The sequence below is a fragment of the Diospyros lotus genome, chromosome 10, assembly GCF_014633365.1.
Source record: "Diospyros lotus cultivar Yz01 chromosome 10, ASM1463336v1, whole genome shotgun sequence".
Classification (NCBI taxonomy): domain Eukaryota; kingdom Viridiplantae; phylum Streptophyta; class Magnoliopsida; order Ericales; family Ebenaceae; genus Diospyros; species Diospyros lotus.
Genome location: NC_068347.1, coordinates 33,047,735 through 33,069,713, shown reverse-complemented (window position 1 = coordinate 33,069,713; position 21,979 = coordinate 33,047,735). Strand labels below are relative to the sequence as shown.

The 21,979-nt window shown below is 33.9% G+C and overlaps 1 protein-coding gene across 2 annotated transcripts; it reads right to left on the bottom strand.

The window, feature by feature from the left end:
- Positions 1 to 18,450: 18,450 nt before the first annotated feature.
- Positions 18,451 to 20,441, bottom strand: LOC127811351 (UPF0481 protein At3g47200-like). Of its 2 annotated transcripts, none has more exons than XM_052351122.1 (2): positions 20,267 to 20,441; positions 18,451 to 19,780 (listed from the first exon to the last, which is right to left on the bottom strand). In XM_052351122.1, exon 2 carries the CDS (start codon positions 19,687 to 19,689, stop codon positions 18,610 to 18,612), a length of 1,080 nt encoding a protein of 359 aa, XP_052207082.1. In that variant the 5' UTR covers positions 19,690 to 19,780; positions 20,267 to 20,441; the 3' UTR covers positions 18,451 to 18,609. The 2 variants fall into 2 exon arrangements, with proteins under 2 accessions (XP_052207082.1, XP_052207081.1); XM_052351121.1 differs by having other exon boundaries at positions 18,451 to 19,885; positions 20,267 to 20,439.
- Between the last annotated feature and the right edge of the window lie 1,538 nt (positions 20,442 to 21,979).

Genomic DNA, 21,979 nt, shown 5'->3' with positions numbered 1-21,979 from the left:
ATATATTATATATATATGTATTTAGTTCGATTTGATTCGATTACCTACACATTCGATTCGGTTTCGCTTCGGGTTTTGTTTGGATTTAATAAAAACTATAATTAAATTATACCCATTGAAACATTCGATTTTTTTCTAAATCAAATCATTATCCTGCCAAATAATTTTTAATCGCGTTGATTGATATGTTTCAGATCGATTCCCATAATTTCACTTATAATTACCGTCCCTAACCACAACCACGCCCTGCGAGGGTAGGGTATGGGGTAAATACCGCTAGCCGACCCGGGCATGGGGCAAGGTATTAAGGTTCCAAATCAAGGACGGGGCAGGCCACCCCACCCAGTCGCCATCTCTAACTAACATGATATGCTTTAGTATAACCATCAAAATCACTTGATTATGAGATTTAGATTAGTTTTAATATTAAATAATTTTAGGTCATATATTCATATATACCACTTTAGTTTTTATTAACAAAATTTGATAAAAAAAATTAAAAGAATAACTGAATTTTAACCAAAAAAAAAAAAGTTTAGTAGTTGTAATGACAAAAATTAAAATATAATCACTAGATTATTACTAGATTATGACATAATACAAAATCTAATAACCAACAATGTAATTTACCAAAAATAATAAGGAAAAATTACCTAAATATTAACTAAAGAGTGTACCAATATAAATGTTTCACTATAAATTAAAGATATTACACTGCTTCCCGTTTCCAAATATGCATAAGAAGTTCTCTCATCATAACGATAAGGATGAAACAAGAGTAGCATGAAGAAAAAAATAAATTAATAGCATGTTTGGGTTTCAAATATGACAAATTAGTAATTAATCCTTCCAAATAACTTTAAGCCATATTTGGTTCGACCCAAAATTTGGGTTTAACTAGTCATGGGATAAAATAATCACGTGAGGTGGACTAATGTCACCTCTTCTAAAATAACTTAATCTGAATGTAATTCTTGACAAAGATTATACTTCTAATAACAGTCAAAATATTGGGTCTTGATTAAACTGGCCCTCCTTTTTCTTTTCTCACATTTCTTCTATATATATTGATGGCAATGAAGCTCAACGACACCGTTTTATCTTAAAGACCTGGGCAGGAAGGTCAGCTGCAACAGTGCCATGTGGTACTGGAGGGCAGCTCGACAATTGCCCAGGCGCCCATCATCTTGATCATGCCCTTGTCTCGTCCTTCTGCAATCTGGACCGTCAATGCTGCCTTTTTATCTGGTGCAATCCGAGCCCTTCAATTGCATCGTGCAACCCCTATTTATTTACTGTGCATTGGGATGTGTAATGGGACAGACGAGAGAGAGTGAAAGAGAGTGGTCGCTGAGGCTTGAGGGGGTTTTTCTCATTCTTGATTCAGACCCTTTTCGGCTTCTTCTGGAATTCTCTCTGGTTCGATTAGGGTAAGTCTCTGATCTATTTCTTGTTATGATTGTGAGGCGTTTTTGATAGAAATATTGTCTTTGTAAATACGAGTGATAGTGATGCTTGTATTCAGTGTGTCTGTAAACCCTAATTCATACTCCGATAGTGCAGTGAGCTCTCCGTTACCTGAGCTCAACATGGACGTAGCCCTTTTTGGGTGAACCACGGTAAATCTCTCGTGTTCATTCTGCTTTCCATTTTTATTTGTATCTGTCTATGTGAATGTTGGTTTCTGTTTTGACTCTGTATATGTTGGGAAAGGGTTCTATTTTCTGAGATTTAATCAGTGTGTAAGATTGGGTTGCTTTTTGTTTGCGCAACAAGTGGTATCAGAGCGAGTTCTTTGATACGCACTGAGTGAGTCCTTGTTTTTTTTTCCCACTCAGAGTCGAGTTAGGGTTGTCGCCTGGTTAACCCTAATTTTTTGGCCTCTAGGGTTTTCTAAAAAGTCACGATCAGTAGGTGTTTGCTGTGTGTCTTTGTCAGTGTCTAGGGTTCCATTAGGATACCTTCGTGTAAGGTGAAGATGACAACAACCCGATTTGAAATCGGAACATTTGATGGAAAGGGGGATTTCGGGAGTTGGAAAAAGAAGATGAGAGTATTACTCTCTCATCACAAAGTGCTAATTGCACTTGAACTGGATGACAGAAAATGGTCCACTGAGCAATCAGCTAGGACCGAGGAGATAAGGGAGGAGGCATTCAACCTGATGTTTCTCCATTTGGGGGATACTGTTATCAAAAAGGTAGACGGTATGGATAACCCCCTTGACTTATGGAATAGACTTGAATCTTTGTATGCTGTTGTCTCTGCTCCTAACTTAGTTTATTTGAAAGGTATGCTATTCAATTTTAAAATGAATGCATCGAAATCTATAGATGAATTTACTAAACTTATAATAATATTAAGAGGGACTGACCAAGCCTTAGGTGATACTAGTGAGGCAATAATATTATTAAACTCATTACCTGATAATTACAATGTGGTCAAGCATGCTTTACAGTACACTGGTATAGTGCCTACATTAGAACTAGTAATTTCTGGAATCAAGGCTAGGGAATTAGAACTTCATACCTCTAAAAAATCAGGTAACAACTTGTTTGTAAAGGGAAAGTCTGAAAAGGGTCAGAGTAGTTTTAACCAAAATCAGAATGGGGGTACAGGACATCAGAGAAAACAAAATGGGAAGAAGGGAAAACAAAAACAATCTAAATGGAAATGCTACCACTATGGAAAAGAGGGTCATATCAAAAAATACTGTTATGATTTTATTAAGAAACAGAAACAGGGTGGGAATGTGACAGTAGCTACCAGTAACTCAACTGCCCTAGCTGAAGTTTTAAATATCTCCTATACATCTACTGTAAATGAATGAATTATGGATTCTGGATGCTCTTTTCACTTGTGTCTAAATATAAATTGGTTTCAAAACTTTAGCTCTAAAGAAACTGGCACTGTCTTTATGGGAAATAATCATTCATGCAAAATTAAAGGTATAGGTGACATCTCTCTAAAACTGCATGATAATAAAGTTAGAATGTTAACTGATGTGAGATATGTACCTGGACTAAAACGAAACCTGATTTCTCTTGGCACCTTAGATGAATTAGGATTTTCATATAAAGCTGAAAATGGTTTCTTGCATGTATTTAAGAATGATGATCTTATTCTCTCTGATACAAAGAAACATGGTTTATATGTGTTGAATGGTTACTGTCATATTCCATCTGCATGCATGGTTAAATCTGATAGAACAGATTTGTGGCACTTGAGACTTGGCCATATGAGCCAGAAAGGACTACAAGCACTGTCCAACCAAGGGTACCTTGGTCCAGTGTTTGCAGATGCCTTAGGCTTCTGTGAGCCATGTACCCTAGGCAAACAACACAGGCTGAGTTTCTCAAAGAGAACTCACATGGCGAAGGTATGCCTAGAGTATCTGCACGCAAACCTTTGGGGCCCCTCCCAAGTTCCCTCACACGACGGTAATAGGTATTTCTTGTCCATAATTGATGATTTTTCTAGAAAGGTATGGATATTTTTAATGAAATCTAAGGATCAAACTCTAGAAAAATTCAGATCATGGAAAATCTTGATTGAAAACCAAACTGATAGGAAGATCAAAACTCTAAGAACTGATAATGGATTGGAATTTTGTAATAGAGATTTTGATGAATTGTGCAAAACTTATGGTATCCTTAGGCATAGAACAATAAAAAACACCCCTCAGCAAAATGGGGTTACTGAGAGGAAGAATAGAACCCTCTTAGAAAAGGTTAGATGCCTTTTGTTTACTGCTGGAATGCCTAAAACTTTTTGGGGAGAAGCCCTGTCTATAGCTGCTCACCTAGTGAATAGGAGCCCCTCTACAGCTATAAATTTTAAGTGCCCTAAAGAGCAATGGACTGGGAGAAAAATGAACTTAGACTATCTAAGGATGTTTGGCTGTGAGGCTTATGCTCATCAATCAATTGGAAAGTTAGACCCCAGGGCTATTAAATGTGTCTTTGTGGGATACCAAGAGGGAACCAAGGGTTATAGAATATGGGATAGAACTTCAGGTGGAATTAAAATCATTATTAGCCGAGATGTAAAATTTAATGAATCAAATTTCCCATGCAAATTAGATAATAATGAAGATAACTCAACACCTAGTGAGCCTAGTGAGATTACTCTAGGCAGTAGCACCCAAATTGAGGTGGAGCAACAGGACTCCCCTGCTACTCCAAGCCCAAATAACCCTCACATTCTTAATGATCCCTTAAACCAAGAAGAAACCTCTGATCATGAGAGTGATCATGAGGCTCAACCTGATAACCTAGAAGTTAAGGAGTATGATTCTCCTCAACAAGACCTAAGTAATTACCAACTCACCAAAGACCGAGTGAGGAGGACAATTAGGCCTTCTGTTAGATATGCATATTCAGATCTGGTATTCTGTGCTTTGGTTGCCAAAATGGAGATGAGGAGTAGTGAGCCTACCTGCTATGAGGAGGCTGTCAGCTCCCATAACAACACTAAGTGGAAACAGGCTATGGATGAGGAAATGACCTCTCTAAAGGTCAATAAGACTTGGAAACTAGTTCCAAAACTTGATAAGCAGAAGTTAATTAAATGTAAATGGTTGTTTAAGCTTAAAGAAGGGATATTTCCATCTGATCCTCTAAGATTTAAAGCAAGACTTGTAGCTAAAGGTTTTTCACAAAGAAAAGGAATATACTACATTGAAATCTTCCCACCAGTAGTTAAATTCAAAACCATACGCATGATGCTTGCTGTAGTAGTTCAATTTGATTTAGAACTTGAACAAATGGACGTCAAAACTGCTTTTTTACATGGGGACATAGATGAGATAATTTACATGGAACAACCAGCTGGATACATTGATAAAACTCATCCAGATCATGTCTGCTTACTTAAAAAATCATTGTATGGACTAAAACAATCTCCTAGGCAATGGTATAAAAAGTTTGATAATTTCGCTGCTGAGATTGGTTTTAATCGAAGTAAATATGACAGTTGTTTTTACTACATACTATCAGATGCCCCTGTTTATCTCTTACTGTATGTTGATGATATCCTGATTATTAACAAATTCAAGTCAAAGATCTGTGAGTTAAAGTCACTGTTAAACACTAACTTTGACATGAAAGACTTAGGACCAGCTAAGAAAATCCTAGGGATGATAGTAGAAAGAGATAGAAGCAAAAGAAAATTGAAAATACACCAGCATGATTACCTTCTTAAAATGGTACAAAAATTTGGTATGGCTGAATGTAAAACTGTTAGTGTTCCTTTAGCTGGACATTTTATATTGTCTAAAATACAGTGTCCATCATCTGAATCAGAATCTCTAAAAATGAAAAATATACCATATGCAAATGTAATAGGAACCATAATGTATTCTATGATAAGCACTAGGCCAAACCTAGCGTATGCGATATCCCTATTAAGTAGGTTTATGTTTAACCTAGGAAAAACTCACTAGGAAGCCTTAAAATATGTATTAAAATACATTAATGGTTCACTACATGTTGGCTTAAACTTCGAGAAAAGAAATGACACTCTTGACCTAGTAAGATATGTAGACTCAGATTTTGCAGGAGATAGGGACTCCCATAAGTCCACCACAGCATATGTCTTCACATTGGGTGGCAACTGCTTTAGCTGGAAGTCCCAGTTGCAGCCTTTGGTTGCACTGTCTTCCACTAAAGTTGAGTATGTGGCGGTCACTAATGCATTCAAGGAAGCTATTTGGCTTCAAGGCCTCTTGAGGGAAATCAGTCTTTTACAAGGTAAGGTCAAGGTATTTTCTGATAGCCAAAGTGCAATACATTTATGTAAGAATCCTATTTATCATGAAAGAACTAAACATGTTGATGTTAAGTTTCATTTTGTGAGAAATCTAGTAAGTAATGGAACTGTTGAAATCCACAAAGTATCCACAGAAGATAATCCAGCTGATATTGGGACAAATGGAGTAACTGCAGCTAAGTTCAAGCACTGCTTGGGCTTAATGCATGTTGAAGTTGGTTAATCCAAACCAACCAGAGCAATGAAGGTAAGGATAGGAGTTTGCTGCACTTATTGGTGTTCTGTCCCTTGTGTCGTTAATGCTTCAAGGTGGAGATTGATGGCAATGAAGCTCAATGACATCGTTTTATCTTAAAGACCCGGGCAGGAGGGTCAGCTGCAACAGTGCCATGTGGTACTGGAGGGCAGCTCGGCAACCGCCCAGGCGCCCATCATCTTGATCATGCCCTTGTCTCATCCTTCTGCAATCTGGACCGTCAATGCTGCCTTTTTTATCTGGTGCAATCCGAGCCCTTCAATTGCATCGTGCGATCCCTATTTATTTACTGTGCATTGGGATGTGTAATGGGACAGACGAGAGAGAGTGAAAGAGAGTGGTCGCTGAGGCTTGAGGGGGTTTTTCTCATTCTTGATTCAGACCCTCTTTGGCTTCTTCTGGAATTCTCTCTGGTTCGATTAGAGTAAGTCTCTGATCTATTTCTTGTTATGATTGTGAGGCATTTTTGATAGAAATATTGTCTTTGTAAATACGAGTGATAGTGATGCTTGTATTCAGTGTGTCTGTAAACCCTAATTCATACTCTAATAGTGCAGTGAACTCTCCATTATTTGAGCTCAACGTGAACATAGCCCTTTTTGGGTGAACCACGATAAATCTCTCATGTTTATTCTACTTTTCATTTTTATTTGTATCCACGATAAATCTCTCATGTTTATTCTACTTTTCATTTTTATTTGTATCTGTGTGTGTGAATGTTGGTTTCTGTTTTGACTCTGTATATGTCGGGAAAGGGTTCTATTTTCTGAGATTCAATCAGTGTATAAGATTGGGTTGCTTTCTGTTTGCGCAACATATATAATTGAGCTCGATGCCGATTGTGACATCAACTGTCATTATAACCGATCAACTGTCTCAATCTATGTAGTTAGCTTCGTTGAATACCATGTTATAGGTGAAAAGTCTTGGTACAAACATCAACAAATGGTGGATGCTCTACTTTATTGGGTTAGTTTTCAAAAGAGACACTATTTTTCTAACGATTTTAATAAATTGTAATTCCACTCTAAAAACACACCAAAACTGACTAATTGACCTTTTTCAGTTATTTTTCTAATATATGTAGTTTCGAATATGAAATATTTTAAATGTCCCTTAGTAAAATGTATAAAAACAAAGAATTGTTAAAGTTATTTAAAATATTAAATAGTACAAACTACAAAAATTAAATTAAATTCACAAATTGACTGCGTGTAGAATGGAGACGCCATGCTCGTGTCACTGTGAAGAGGTATGAAATCTCTATAACCAGAGAACAGTTCAGAAGAAAAATGAGATCAAAATTAAAGAAGAAGAAAGACTTCTTTTCAGTGTATTCTTTTTATCTAGTCTTTAATTATTATTTATATAAGATATAGGCCTACAGTTATAACAACTTACATAGCTATTATAACTATAACAAACTAACAGCAAAACAAACTGACTAACATAAAAACTAAAAGTTAAAAGAACAATATCTTGTGTGATCATTTGAACGTATATATAGAAGTGGTGGGATTATTTGTGTGATAAAAAGTTAAAAGGACAACATCTTGTGATACCAAACAATTCCTAACTAAACAAATAATTAAAGAATAAAAGTAAAAGGCATGAAATTAGAGTCAACAAGTTAAGAATAAAAGAAAAGAATAGCTTGTTGTTTACAAACTTAATAAAAGAGCTAAAGAACCAAATAATAAAGGCTGCCATATATATGTAGCATTTTTCTTGTATTTATACTTAGCATTTTCCTTTTGTAGCTTAGTGAAGTACTCAAACTAAAATGCCAGCATCTTGAACCAAGTCTTTTTGACCCACGTGATGGAGGATAAAATTCTCGGCAAGGATCAAGGAGACACATAGCATGGTCTAGTTTTCAAGTGACGCCTGATTTAGTTGCCGAGTAATATGTGTTTCTTCTATCAAATAGTTATACATGAAATGTATTTTAGAAAAAAAATTATTAATAGGGTTTTATAATGTCAGACGTTCAATTTCAGCCGATCATGATTCGTTTTGGGCTGCAGTGAGTAAATCCAAAGTACCAAGAAGAAGAAAAATAAGAGTCTCAAACGTGAGTCAACACCGGAATTTTTTATGTGGTTCGGACAGAACGATACCTACTCCACGACCGCACTCTGTCTCATTCTCTTTTTAGAATGGCGGTGTCTCTTTATTCTTTCTGTCCCTTTCCCCTCTCCTAGGGTCCTTACAATTTAGATAATATATAGAAGTATAAAGACTACATAATGGGGGGACAAACAGCCCTTATCGTTTACACAAAATCGGGAGTGAGATCCCCATTACGAGGAGCATGGGTTGTTGTAGGTAAAGTGAACGGACCCTACCTCTAACTTCCCAACAGTTTTGCCACTCATGCGAGATGGAAGTTTTGGGCCTGCGACCTGGATGGTCGAGCAATCTGAAAGGCATTGCCGGGAGCTCGTTAGCCGATCACTGGGAGCTTCTCGGGAGCTCACCAAGTGCTCGCTTTATGAGTTTTAGATCTCGGTGGTGGCTGGACTTTCTTTGGCGAGGTCGTCTCGGCCTTCTTGGCTTTGGGTGATTGGGCCGGTCCATCGGGCCAAGTCTGACCTATGTGGAGTGATACAGAAAATATATATAACATATAACATTAAAAGTTAGAAAAATAAAAATTTTTAATGAAAATTTATTTTAACACCTCTCTTTTCTAAGTGTGTTATATACTTGAATTCTTTTCATTAATTATACTTTGACCCCTAACATTTTCCAAAATTTTCTTTTTTTATCCCCTTAACATAGAAACATCAAATAAACAAAGTTATGGGGTGTAATTAGAGTCTAGTTCTAAACATAGTTTAGATCAAAGCTAAATAAAACATAAACTTCTAATATATAAATAAATATATATATATATTTGAGTTTACTTCAAATAGCAATATATATTCATTTAAGATACAACAAGATGAGAATACAAATTTGAAAACAATGAATTATAAATATACAATTGAATATGAAATTTAAATGAGCAAATTCTAATATTCATGTCTTGCTCATCAGCCAATACCTTTATTTGTAATATTCCAAAATTTTGGAAACGATAATAAATATCAATTTCGGTATTTAAGGATTTAAGGTATCAAGATAATAATAATAATGATAATAGAGATAATAATATAATCATAATAATAATAAAAGAGTTAAGGAAATTAACTTAAATTAATTAATATTGCTATATTTTTGTGGTTGTGCATGAGTGCTTGGAGGTTAACTTTTGCATATGGGTATCTTTGAAAATTAAAACAGATGAGAGAGAGAGGGGGGGAGCTCGAGAGTGAGCCACAAGTAGAGAGATGGGGAGAGAGAAAGCTGGCCAAGAGGGAAGCCGAGAGAGAGAGAGATGAAGGGAAAGGGAGAGAGATGGAGAGAGAGAAAAAGGAAGAGAGGCGCTGCGACCATGGAAGCTGGCCGAGTGAAGCTTGGCCATGGCAGTCGAGCGAAGTAGCTACAGGGGGGGCGACGCAGAACAGCGGTAGACGGCGGTGGTGCAGTCGTTGATGGCGGCAGCTGGTGGTGGGTAACAACGGAGGCCGGCGGATGGAGGCCAAGCCAGGTGATGGTGTGCGGCAGTGCTGATGCGCCGAGGCGGCTGTGCGAGAGAGGAAGAAGAGAAGAGAAGGAGGAAAAAGAAGAAGAAGAAGAAGAAAGAAAAGAAAAAGAAAAAGAAGGAAAGGAAAAGAAAAGAGGAAGCATGGCGTGTGCAGGGAGGTAGGAAGAAGACGGTGAACAAAAGGAAGAAGGAAAAGAAAAGAGGAAAAAAGAAAAGAAAAGAAAAGGAAAGAAAATGAAGAAAAATAAAATAAAAGAAAAGGAAAAATATATGAAAAATAAAGGAGTTTGGGATTATTTTGACGTGGAAAGTGATTAGGTGCGTGAGTAAAAATTAGTAGAAGCGTTATATATTTAAATTATAAATTTAAAGTGATTAAATTTAATTAATTTAAGCTATGGTTCTATTATACGCAGTGAAACGTTTTACTTCGCAACGAGAGCCCAAAAGAGGTAGAAATCAGCCGGTTTTAGGCAAGCTCCTAACCCTCTCCTCATGTTCTTCATTTTTTGCTATAGTTTTCGTTATTTTTTATATTTTAAACCCTCCCTCACTGTGACTCGATTCCACACACTAATAATAATAATCTGCATGGTAACCACCCTATGACTTATATTTTATTAATGAATTTATAGTTAATGGAATAAGCTAAGTAAGGATGTCGTGGTGTCTTTCATTTCGATCGTCGCGGAACTTCGTATCACTCCGTTTTTCTTGGGAATGATGTCGAACCCGTTGGGGTTAGGTTCTTAGAAAATTGGCTATGGTCAGGATTATGAGAATATGTTAAGAGTCTATTATGTATGTTGAGATGGTTTTCTGTGAATGAGAAGGAATGAGAATGGTATCATGATGTTATGTGGTTATGTATGAAAAGTTAGGGAGAAATGTTGTGTAATATTAAGTATAGAAGATATAAAGTTAATAGTGTCAGTAAGTGTGTCTAAGGCTATGGGGTACAAAACCACTGACTGTCGATCGGAGGTCGTGGTAGTTGATGGCTGGATGTATGGGCGCTAGTCCTCGGCTGTTACGATAAATGCTAGACAAGCCAGAAGAGTCGGTACTGCTAGATTTACGCCTTGATTGTGTGTATATCATGATGTGTGTACTGCATAAGGACTGGGTTGCATTCATTTGGGGAAACATGCTTTGTGTGTGATGGGATGTGTGAGCATTTGCATGACCCGATTGGTCTGAGAACCAATTTGCGTACCCTAGGTGAACATATGTATTTAGAGCATACCGCATGTGTGTATTCTTATGTGGGCGTAGTATGGCCTGGTGCTTGGTTTATAGAGGCATTGTCATCACGTTTATGCTACAGAAACCATTGCATTTCTTATGTGTTGCATTGCATGGTACTATTGTTACTGTTATTTTGGGCTGGAGTACCATGCCAGTCCGGGTGTCGGGAGTACCGACTCGGGGGAGCTTTGGCTTGGCTTAGAGTTTAGCTCAGGGAAGGCCCGAGGCCATGATCGCAGAAGGATATGACAATGTGATGGATGACATGAAGAACATATGAAGGTATGATAAGTATCAGGAAAAGCATGTAACGAGAATCAGGAAAAGCCGACTAATGTCAGGACAAGACGAGTCTTTATAGATAATGAAACAATAGGTTTGTATGCGGGACTTGGGTGCCAATATGTATCTTATGTGGGCCCCTAGTTCCTTTATGTGCAATTAACTTTATGTTATGCATATAGAAGTAAGGTACATATGGATCATGACATTGTGTGGTTGCATTGGTATGAATTGCATGGGATATTATGGGAAGAGTCTTGTCTATACCCTACAACCTTTATTTCATGAGCTTGCTGAGTCTCGCGACTCATTTTTGCTTTCCATCATTTTAGGTAAGAGAAACGTCTGTGATAGCAGGTATGCAGCGGGGATTGGGTTATGATCGTCGTGTCATGGTAGTAAGTGTAGAACCTCCCAAAACTAAATCCTGGGTGTCATTGTACTTGTGTTAAGGTTAATGTTTTATGTTTGAGATATATGTGTATTATGTAAGCCAAATGGGCATACGGTGATCAGTTATGTAATGACGATTATGAGATACCATATTAAAGGAAGATTATGACTTAAATAAGGGTTGTGTGTGAGTTGTAGTTGTATTATTGTTCGGTATCATTTTAGTAATGATCCTCTTACGGATCCTCTTAGTGCACAGGGGTTCCGGGAGGTAGGCCGTTACATTATTTGTAGATCATTCATTACATTTACACACACATATATATATATATATATATACATTGTAGAAGAAAAATATATTTTTGCACGAGATATTTTATATAAATAACCAATTTTAGTAAAGAATAATATTAAAATATTATAGATTACACATTCACATAAACTTCCAAAATAAAAACAAACACGTGTACGTCCATTTTTTTTTTTTCCACACTTCATCGTCATTAATGCTATGCAAACAGCATTGCAAATGTAAGACCAATTTCTATCATGCATAATATCAGAGAATATTATGATGCACATTTGCATTCATTTTTCAAAAATAGAAATCAACATGTGTAAAATCATTTTTTTCATATTTTATTTTATATTGTTTAACATAATATTATGCAATCACATATTTTTTTGTTAATTATGCAAATAAAATGTCCATACCGTATCTTAATAATGTCGGGAGAAACACTAGAAAAAATTTATATCATCGTTAGCTTCTGACTTCTTATTTGTTGCCTCAATATGCTTGAAAATATTTTTCCAAGACTTGAAATATTTTACAAACACCTAATATATTCCCAAATATTTTTATATATTTTTCTATAACTTTTCTCATTTTTTTTTCTAAAATATATTTTTCTATAACTTTCATCAAAACTTAAGTTTAATGTGCTAATAAATAACACCTTAATTCAATGTACCATCATTGAATTAATTTACCAAAGAAGAATTAACACATTAAATAGGAATATAAATTTATGTCATATTTTTTAGCAATGCTAATTAAAAATCATAAACTTGAGAAAGCAAGGTTTTTCAATGTTAACTAAAAATTCTTTTGAAATTTTTAATTTTTGATATTGAAATTTAATTTTTGCAATGATAATAAAATTTTAAAAATATAAATTTTAACTTATAAATATAAATAAAACTCATACACATGAGGAAGTATGGGTTTTCCAATGCTGAAATTAAATTGTCGTAATAAATATCTAATGTGCATATGTGGATGACATTTTTAAAGGAAAAATGTTGTTGACTTTTTCCTGATGCCTAATTATAGTTTTAATTTATATTTCTGATAATATAAAAGGAATATAAATTAAAATCATAATTTTGTGTGATCAAGTTTATTTGACTATCTTAAATAATTTTTCATAATTTTTTTATTTATTATATAATATTTATTTATAAATTTTATAAACCTAAATTAAAACTCATAAATGTGATGAAGCATGAGTTTTCCTATGCATAAGGTTTCCAATACTAATTAAAAATTCTTTTAAAATTTTTAATTTCTACTCTTAAAATTTAATTTCTACAATAATAATAAAACTTTAAAAATATGGATAATCTTAAAAATTTGATACCTTAAATATTAATTAGTATTGAAAAACCTAATCATTTGATTATCTTAAATAATTTTATATGAATATGTTAAGATATCACATTTTCAAGACTGTAATATAATCAGTAATTTTATTATAATTATTAAAATAAAACTAATAATTAATTAAACTCATGCAAATTTAATACAAATTTTAGAGGTAAAAAAATAGCTTGATAAATTTTTGGAGGGAAAAAAATTTGTAAACTATTATAATTTAATATAATACTAGTGTTCACTCGTGCGATATACGGGAGATGTAATCACAACATAAATTTAAAAATTAAATTTTAATTAATATTAAAAATTTTATATATTAGTCTTGAAAAGGCAATATCTTAAATCTTAACTAGTATTAAAAAATCATGCATTGGTCTTGCATTAAATTAAAGGTAGTGATTGATTAATTATTAAAATAAAATTATTTATTATATTATATATTTATTTATAAATTATAAATATAAATTAAAACTTTTAAATGTGAAAAAATATGAATTTTTCAATGTTAATTAAAAATTCATTTCAAAATTTTTAATTTTTGATCTTGAAATTTAATTTTTGCAGTGATAATAAAACTTTGAAAATATGAATTTTGACTTATTTTTCTTTTACTACAAATTAATTTTCTTGCATGGTCTCGTAAATGTGATATGTTAAATCTTAATTAACATTTAAAAATCCATATATTAATATTTATTTTTTAATAATTGAGGAATTAATAAAAAATAATATTATAAATATTTTTGATTAATAATATGTATAAAAAAATATTTATTTTTAATTCATTGAGAAATTATATATCTATACATTACTTAATTAATAATTTAAATTATCTATTTAAATTTCCTATTAATAATGCTTATTTAATTGATAACGAAAAATTCCAAGGTACTTTATAAGAGATCTCTAATTGCTTTAGAATAATAAGTAGTAAATGTAAATTATTTTTATTTTATACAAATAAACAATTTTTTATAACTTAATTAATAGTTTAAGTTGTTTATTCATATTTTTTAGAAATAATATTTATTTTTAATTGATTAAGGGATTCATTGAGGAATTAATCAAAAATAATATTATAAATATTTTTAATTAATAATATTGATAAAAAATAATACTTTTTTTAATTAATTGATGAGAAGATTAATTGAGTTTAAAATTAAGTTATAAATAAATATTATAAATATTATTGAAACTCACGCTTATTTTTTTAATTTAATTACTATATTTAATTTATTGAAAAATACAAACATTTAATTACTGCTACTTTTTGTAATTAATACAAGTTTTGGAGGAAAATTTTTTTTTACAAACTATTCTACTTTTATATATATAAAAATTATACAAATAAAATGCTCATGTCATCATGTACCTTAATTATATATGAGAAACACTAAAAACATATTTATGTCATTGTTAGCTTTCAAACTTCTTGTTTGTTGCTTCAATGAAATATATTTTCCCAACCCTTGGAATAATTTACAAATACCTGATATATTCTCAAATATTTTCATTTATTGGATGAAAAAAAAATTATTTTGCTCGATAAAAAGAACTTATTGAATTTTTATAAGTATTCATCTTGTTTATATATTGTAGCATTTTACTCTAAATTTTAATATATTAGAGAATCGATACAATTTATTTGACTTGAATGTAGGAGTGGCAATATGGGTTGACGGGTAGTAATCGTGTCGTGTTGAGACACATGTATAACACGTATCAGGCTAACCCGAATACGATTCATTTAATAATCATATCAAATTCTTTAAAGTTGAACACGACACGTTTATTAAACGTGTAATACGACACGACCTGATTAACCCGTTTAATTAAACGTGTCGTGTCACTTAGCCCTGTTAACCTGTTTAATTTAAATGGATCATGTTGTATCACCTGTTAAACGTGTTATTTAGTTTTAAACATGTTATTTGGTGTATAATCATGTTAACATGTTCAGATCAACCCACTAACCTTTTTAAGTAAACATGTCATTTCGTATATAATCGTGTTAATATGTTCGGGTCAACATGTTGACACGTTTAATTAAACGGGTCATTACATGTATAAAGGGGTTAGACGAGTTGACCCGCCTAAGACACGAAAATAATCGTGTCATAAATGGGTTGACCCGTTTTTAGCCCCAACCCTAACCCGCTTAACTCCGTATCATGTCGTGTCGTGTAATCGGGTCGTGTCCAAAATTATCAACTCTACTTGAATGTTAAATTTTTAGTTAATTTGAACATATTAGATTTTGGTTAAAAAGTAAGAATAAATTCATCACTAAATTTATATATATATATATATGAGGGCCTAAATTTTACTTTTACCCTAGGCCCTAAAAACTTGAGGACCGGCACTGATTTTAGGCCTCAAAAGAAGTTGGATCGGGAACAATTTTCGATACAGTTGTGGATCAAGCTGAAAAATTGAATCGACGTATGAAACTTTTGAAAAGTCAACGAAGTGTTTTTAAGACCAATATTTTATGTAGAACAACCCTTGAGCAATTTCGGATTGAAATGAAAGGATTTAGGGTCAAATCGATCAACCTGGCCAAAGTATAATTTATTAATTTTGCTCGAGGGAGGTCAAAATGATAGTTTTTTAAAAATTTCGAAGATGAAATAAAGAGTATAAAACTTGTGGGTCTTAATGGTAGTATTGGAAAGATCAAGGGTGTTATGGAAAGGGCCAAAATGGCATTTGAAAGAAATAAGGGGCCAAAGTGTAATTAACCAAAATACAGTGTGAACACAACCAAAAATCGATTGCCGCATTACCACCGCATGTGGAGCCATTTTTCAGTGATGGGACGACTAAGGAAGGGCTAGGGAAGGTCGTATATGGCACTTGGAAACTTGGGGGCCAAGCTTTGGCCTCTGATTGGCCGAGATGTGGCCAAATTTTGTTATAAAAGGGAGGCCGAGGGTTTCGAGAATTTGCATAAAAATTGGGCAAGTTTGAGGGTGAATCGAGGGAAACCAATAAAAGGCTTTTGTTTTTGGAGTGATGGGCATCATTACTAGAGCATTTGGAAGCATTTGGAGTCGATTTTGAAGTTGTTTCGAGCTTGGCTGGAAAACGCAAGGTAGACGCCGAGGGCCAACTTGCAACTGGCTGTTTGGGACATTTTCTAATGAGCTTTTGGGGAACCAAAGGTGCCATCTGGATCAACTAAGGGAGGGTTTCAAGGGGGTGTGCTCAGATTGGACATCTGAGCAGTCGCCAGCAGTAGGAATCGAGGAAGAAGATTAACGCGTGAGTTGCACGCGCCACACTTCACGCGCAAACACATGCTTGGCGCCTGAGGGTGCGTGGGCTAGGGGTATTTTTTGGAATTTGTTTTAATATTTTTCTAAAATTATTTTAGGAATTATCATGTTGAAAAATTTGAGAAAATGTTTGAGAAGATAATTATTTTAGAATTATCTAGGTGAAAACTAGGAGAAAAATAAAGGAAATTATGAAAAATTAAGGAAAAAAAGGATTTTGATGGTTCTTTAAATAAATATGATGTTTAAGGAGTGTTGTGGCTCGAGGTTGAGTATAAGTACATGTGTTTAAGGTTTGGCATGTGAATCGAGACGCTTTAAAATATGTTTGAGGTGAGTGTTTTTTCCAAAACTTGTTTTATTGTGAGTTGTTCTTACCCTAAAATCTTGGTATTTGTTCTACCTAAATGTGTTATGATTTCATGCAAAATGGTTTTGTTACTTGCGAACGGTAACTGGTAACAATTGGTTTCATGTGGGAGGTTCGTCCCCAAAACGTTTTATACATGTGCATTGTATTTTATGCAATAAATGATGTTCATAAAATATTATTTATATAATGCATTGAGTTGTGATATGTGACATTGTCATGCGTTTTGTGTTGTTCATATAGGATGTCAGCCTGAAATGTTACCTGGATAGTGTAGCCATAATTCCCCAAGGATATTGCCGGAGTAATGTATAGGGGTATCTTGTGTTGGTATGCATGCTGAAATAGCCGCCTAAGTTTTCATACCAAGTCGTATGGTCAAGGAAGTTGCACTAAGATGACTGGTGGTCTATATGAGATATGAGTTGGGATTAGGTAATGGTTCTTGAATGCTTTTGAGTGGGAATGTAATCCCTGATGTAATTGTGGTGAGTCGGGTTCTTGCGTTGATATGATCCTCCTGGAACAGGAGTGGTAACGATTGTTGTCGAGGTGTTAGAGAGATGCGTTGACCTTGCTCTTTTTAAGTTAGGACCGTGTTGTGTCAATGTGTCGGTGTGGTGATGTTGCATTTAAAGAAATTGCTCTTTCCTCGTGGTTGGGTTAAATGCTGTGTGGGATTCTCTTAGACTAGGGCTTGTCAGATTGTGTCGGTTTGTTCATGTTTTACATACATTCATGAAAACGTGTTTTGAACTCTCACTCAGATGATTCATTATCTAATATGAATTTTGTCCCTGGAATATTCAAACGTTTTAGGTAAAAGTAGCGGTGCAAAAGGAAAAAATATTGTTGAGGAGTGACGACGATTAATAGTTGGTTTATAGTATGTCGTTTTCAATTATATTATTTATTTTGAAGGCGTTATGTAAAACGATTGTTTGACTTTTAAGTTATGAATAAGATTATTTCGATTGTATATCATTCGGGTTTCGATCTAGCTAGTTTCTGAATTTGAGGTGATTTACTTGTTTTAGTTTATTAATGATTCTAAATTGATATACTGAGAAGATATAACGAGATCTTCGAGGAACGATTTATGTGTAGCATTTTTGTTCAAAAAAATATATCCCCGAAATCTTATGTTATCTAATGCTCTAAGAAAGTGAGGTGTTACAATCCTGAACTAAGAAAACTAACTCTCAATCATCATCAGACAAACCTCTCTAATAATTAAAATTTTTTATGTGAACGTTAGCCTTAATAATGTAGATACCAAGTTGCTTACTTAAAAAACATGAGAAAGGCAGGAGAAAAATCTATACCTCCAATACATGGTCATTCTAAGCATTAAGATGGTATACTCGAGCAAATATTGATATTTGTGATACCAACTCTCGACTACTCCTCAAATGATAACTTAAGAGTACCAAAACCATACTCATTAGTCAACCACTATTTTACATAAAAATTGGCATTAGTGATAGCAACCCATAGTTACTAAGTAGTTCGACTCAGTGGAGCAAAGAAAAGACTGATTAGTTGAAAGTCCCAAAAAAAGGTCGCAAAGCTTGGCTTTTTTTAGGGTACAAGGGCAAAATATGATTGATAATCTTGCCATCAGATTTTGGCTTCTTATTTATTCCTTTGATACAAGCCTTGAAATATCTTACAAACACTTGATATATTTCCAAATATTTTTTATTAATTTTAATAATTTTTCTCATTCTTTGCTAATTTTTTTTCTTTATTTTCTGTTCTTTATTTGGTGTAGGAAAGAACAGAAAATAGAGTCTGAATGAAAGTGAGAAGCAGCAAAACGCAAGCAGCAAGAAACGAAACAAACGCCCAGGGACTGTTGAAGTAATTCCTCCTCAGATTCGCCATCCAGACGTTCTGCCGGCGCCGGCAATGCCCGTTCAGCTTCACGCAAACCTGAGAATAGCTGAAGTTCCTGGGAGCAATCAACACGAATCTGTACACATCTTTCAGCAAGGCGTAAACCGCCGCGTCGTCGGCGACCCAGCTGTCGATGATCTTGCTGTGGCGGAGCAGCTGAACATCTCTCGGCGAATTCACCAGGCAATTCATGAACGCGATGTAGTCGCTAACGTACTTTCTCTGATGGCGTTGAAGATGACACTGCTCGTAGGCGAGGAGGTTTCGGAGGGGGAACTCTGTGTAATCTCCGATGCACAAACGAGGGATCTTGAGAACGCCATCGATGAACCGGATGTCGAAGACATTTCTCGTTTCCAATATCTTGAACTCCACTCCGGCTTCTTTCAGCTCCGTCGCCGAATTCACGAACTTCCACTTTTCGTCCGGAACGTTGGGAGCTGGGGAGAGTTGGTGGCCCCAACTGGCATGAACTAGTGCAAGAAGATGCTTGAGATCTTCCGGTTGAGTGTTATTCACAATTGTCAGTTTCTCGTTCGGCATGATCCGCTCGAGAAACGCTAGGGCCAAGGGGATGAGATCGCCTTCTTCGTCAGGACGCCTAGTTTTGCTGAACAAGTAATAGAGAACGGAGAAAGGGAGCTGGTTCTCGAGTAGAATCAGGTCTCGCCTTAGGGCAAATCGAAGTTGCTCCGACTGGAAAATTGTGTCACTTTCTCTTGACAATCCGTTGATGCTATACTTCCGAAATAGCTCGATGATGAAGCAACCATCAAGAACCAACATTCCCACCAACTCATCCCTGTTAAAACCGCTTGTTTCATGATGATAAAATTCCCATGCGTTTTCTTCCAATTCTCGAATTTCCGTCACATATTCATCCACAGTGTCTCTGGTTCGATAGAGAAGCTGCTGCAAGTACCTGAGCTTCTGCTTCTCCATGTCTTGCAGTTCATTATTGCGGCGATGATACGGTCCAATGGCGACGATAGCTGGCTCGTAGGGATTGACTTTGTGTAATCGCTTGTGGACTCTGTAGAGGCAACCATTGGAAGATGAATCAGATAATCTAAGAAGCTTATCGTCGATTTGGACAGAAACTGGATCTCTCTCTCTTCTTGATGACATGCTCAATCGTCTGCAAATATTTACCCGTACGTAAGAACGTAAATCTGATATTATTTTTTCAAAAAGCTGGGATCAAATTTGTTCTATTTGGAGCAAACAAAAGCTATAGATCCTGTGGCTTCAATTTAGAATCTTAACTTTTGATGATAACATAGATCCATCTGTTCGTGTATATATAGAGATCACGGAAAGGGCAAACAAAGGTAGCTCTTTCTACAAATAAAACAAAATTTATTGTTTTAAATGGAAATAAATAAGTGTCCTTTGTTGCAACTAGAATAAAAAATGAGCAAATGGCTGGCCACCCATGAAAGCGCTAGCAACTATAATATCTGTTTTTTTAAAAACTGAATCGATACACGAATTTTTAGATACTTGATGATACACTTACCTGTTATATGAAATCCGATAAATTTATCCAATAAACAGATCGGTGCTTCTTGCTTCTACTCTCTCTCCCTTGTTCTTCTTTCCTTGTTTCTAGAGAGGGCCGAATTCTGGGATTTAATGGCAGTTTGCCTGTCTATGTGGGAGGATTCAATAATTGAGTAGTGAGCTTGAGAATGATTGCGTCAAAGCAGTGGTTTATAATATGATAAAAGCGGCAGTGGGCAGAAGCTTGCAATTATAGATTAACATTAAAAAACATCCAAAGGGGCCTCAAAATATTTGTGGTGACTGATAAATTCTAACATTATTTATAAAATGTATATATACTGTTGTTGGAAAAGTTTTTAGGGTGAGCAAAAGTTTAGTTTAATTAAAATAATTCAATTGAATCAATCAAAATTGTTAACTCAGTTCAGTTTAAATTAAGGGTTGTTTTGATTTAATTTTAAGTTTAATAATTTTGATTCTATTCGATTTTCGTAAGAAAAAAAATTGAAATAACTAAAATATAAAAAATAACGTCATTTTTTTTAATTTTTATTTATTTTTCAATCGATTCAATTCTTTTCGTATTTGTTCAATTTTTTTATTTTCAATTTATTCAATCTTTATATTTATTTAGTTGATTTGATTTAATTTTTTATATAAGTTCAATTTTTTTAATTTCAACATTTCACTCAAATAACTTAATCTATCAAGCACTAATCCCTAATAGTCTCTATATTAACCTCCTTTCTGTGTACAGGCAAAGCATTGGGTTTTTTCCAAAATAATTTTGAAAGCATATTTAATTTGCTAAATTAAATGGTGATTAATCTTCATAGTGAGTTTGCTAAAAAATATCATACGGATTGGGTCCTGGCTGATGGTGAGAGATAAGGTCTGGTTTGGTGAGTCAATCGTGGACAGCTGCCAAATTAATTAATTAATTAATTTGATGGGTAAAGTTAATCATTATTTCAAAAGTAATTATTGGTTTTTATTAGATATATTTTATTTTTAAATAAGATATATTATTTTTAATATTAATTAATAAAATATATTATTAGAATTTAATTATATTATTATCTTAATAAATTTTATAAGTTAATAAAAATTTTAATAATTTTATTTAAAATTAATAATACTTAAATACTATAAACTATTATTAATTTTGAATAAAATTAATATGAATGTTGAATGAAATTTAAAAATCAACGAATTCCCAAACTTTATGTTTTTGACACGCCATTATGTTATTATGTTGAAATTTCTTTAGAAAAAAATAAAATAAAATAAGAAATTCTAGAATTTGTAGGCAAATGAGGTTAGTGTGATCGTTAGATTGAGGAAAAGGAATTTGTATGTAGGCTTAAATAAATTAATAAAATTCATAATAATTATTTTTAAAATTAATAATACTTGCTTATTATAAATTATAATTAATTTTAAATAAAATTATTATAAATTTTATTTATTAAAAAGTTATCGTATGTATTAAATCTTAATTTAACTATTTTTGATAGTTGTAAATAATTTTTATAAATTTAATATTAATTTAATATTTTTGAATAATGATCTGATCTGGTCTGGTGAGTCAATTGCCAACCATGCATACCGCCTTTTCTGTGGCTTAGATTTAATATTAATTTAAGTCTCTTTAGCAAAGGACAAACCCTTTTGTCCTTTTGTGCCCCTTTTACTAAATTTGGCGCCACGTCATCCAGGTGACGCC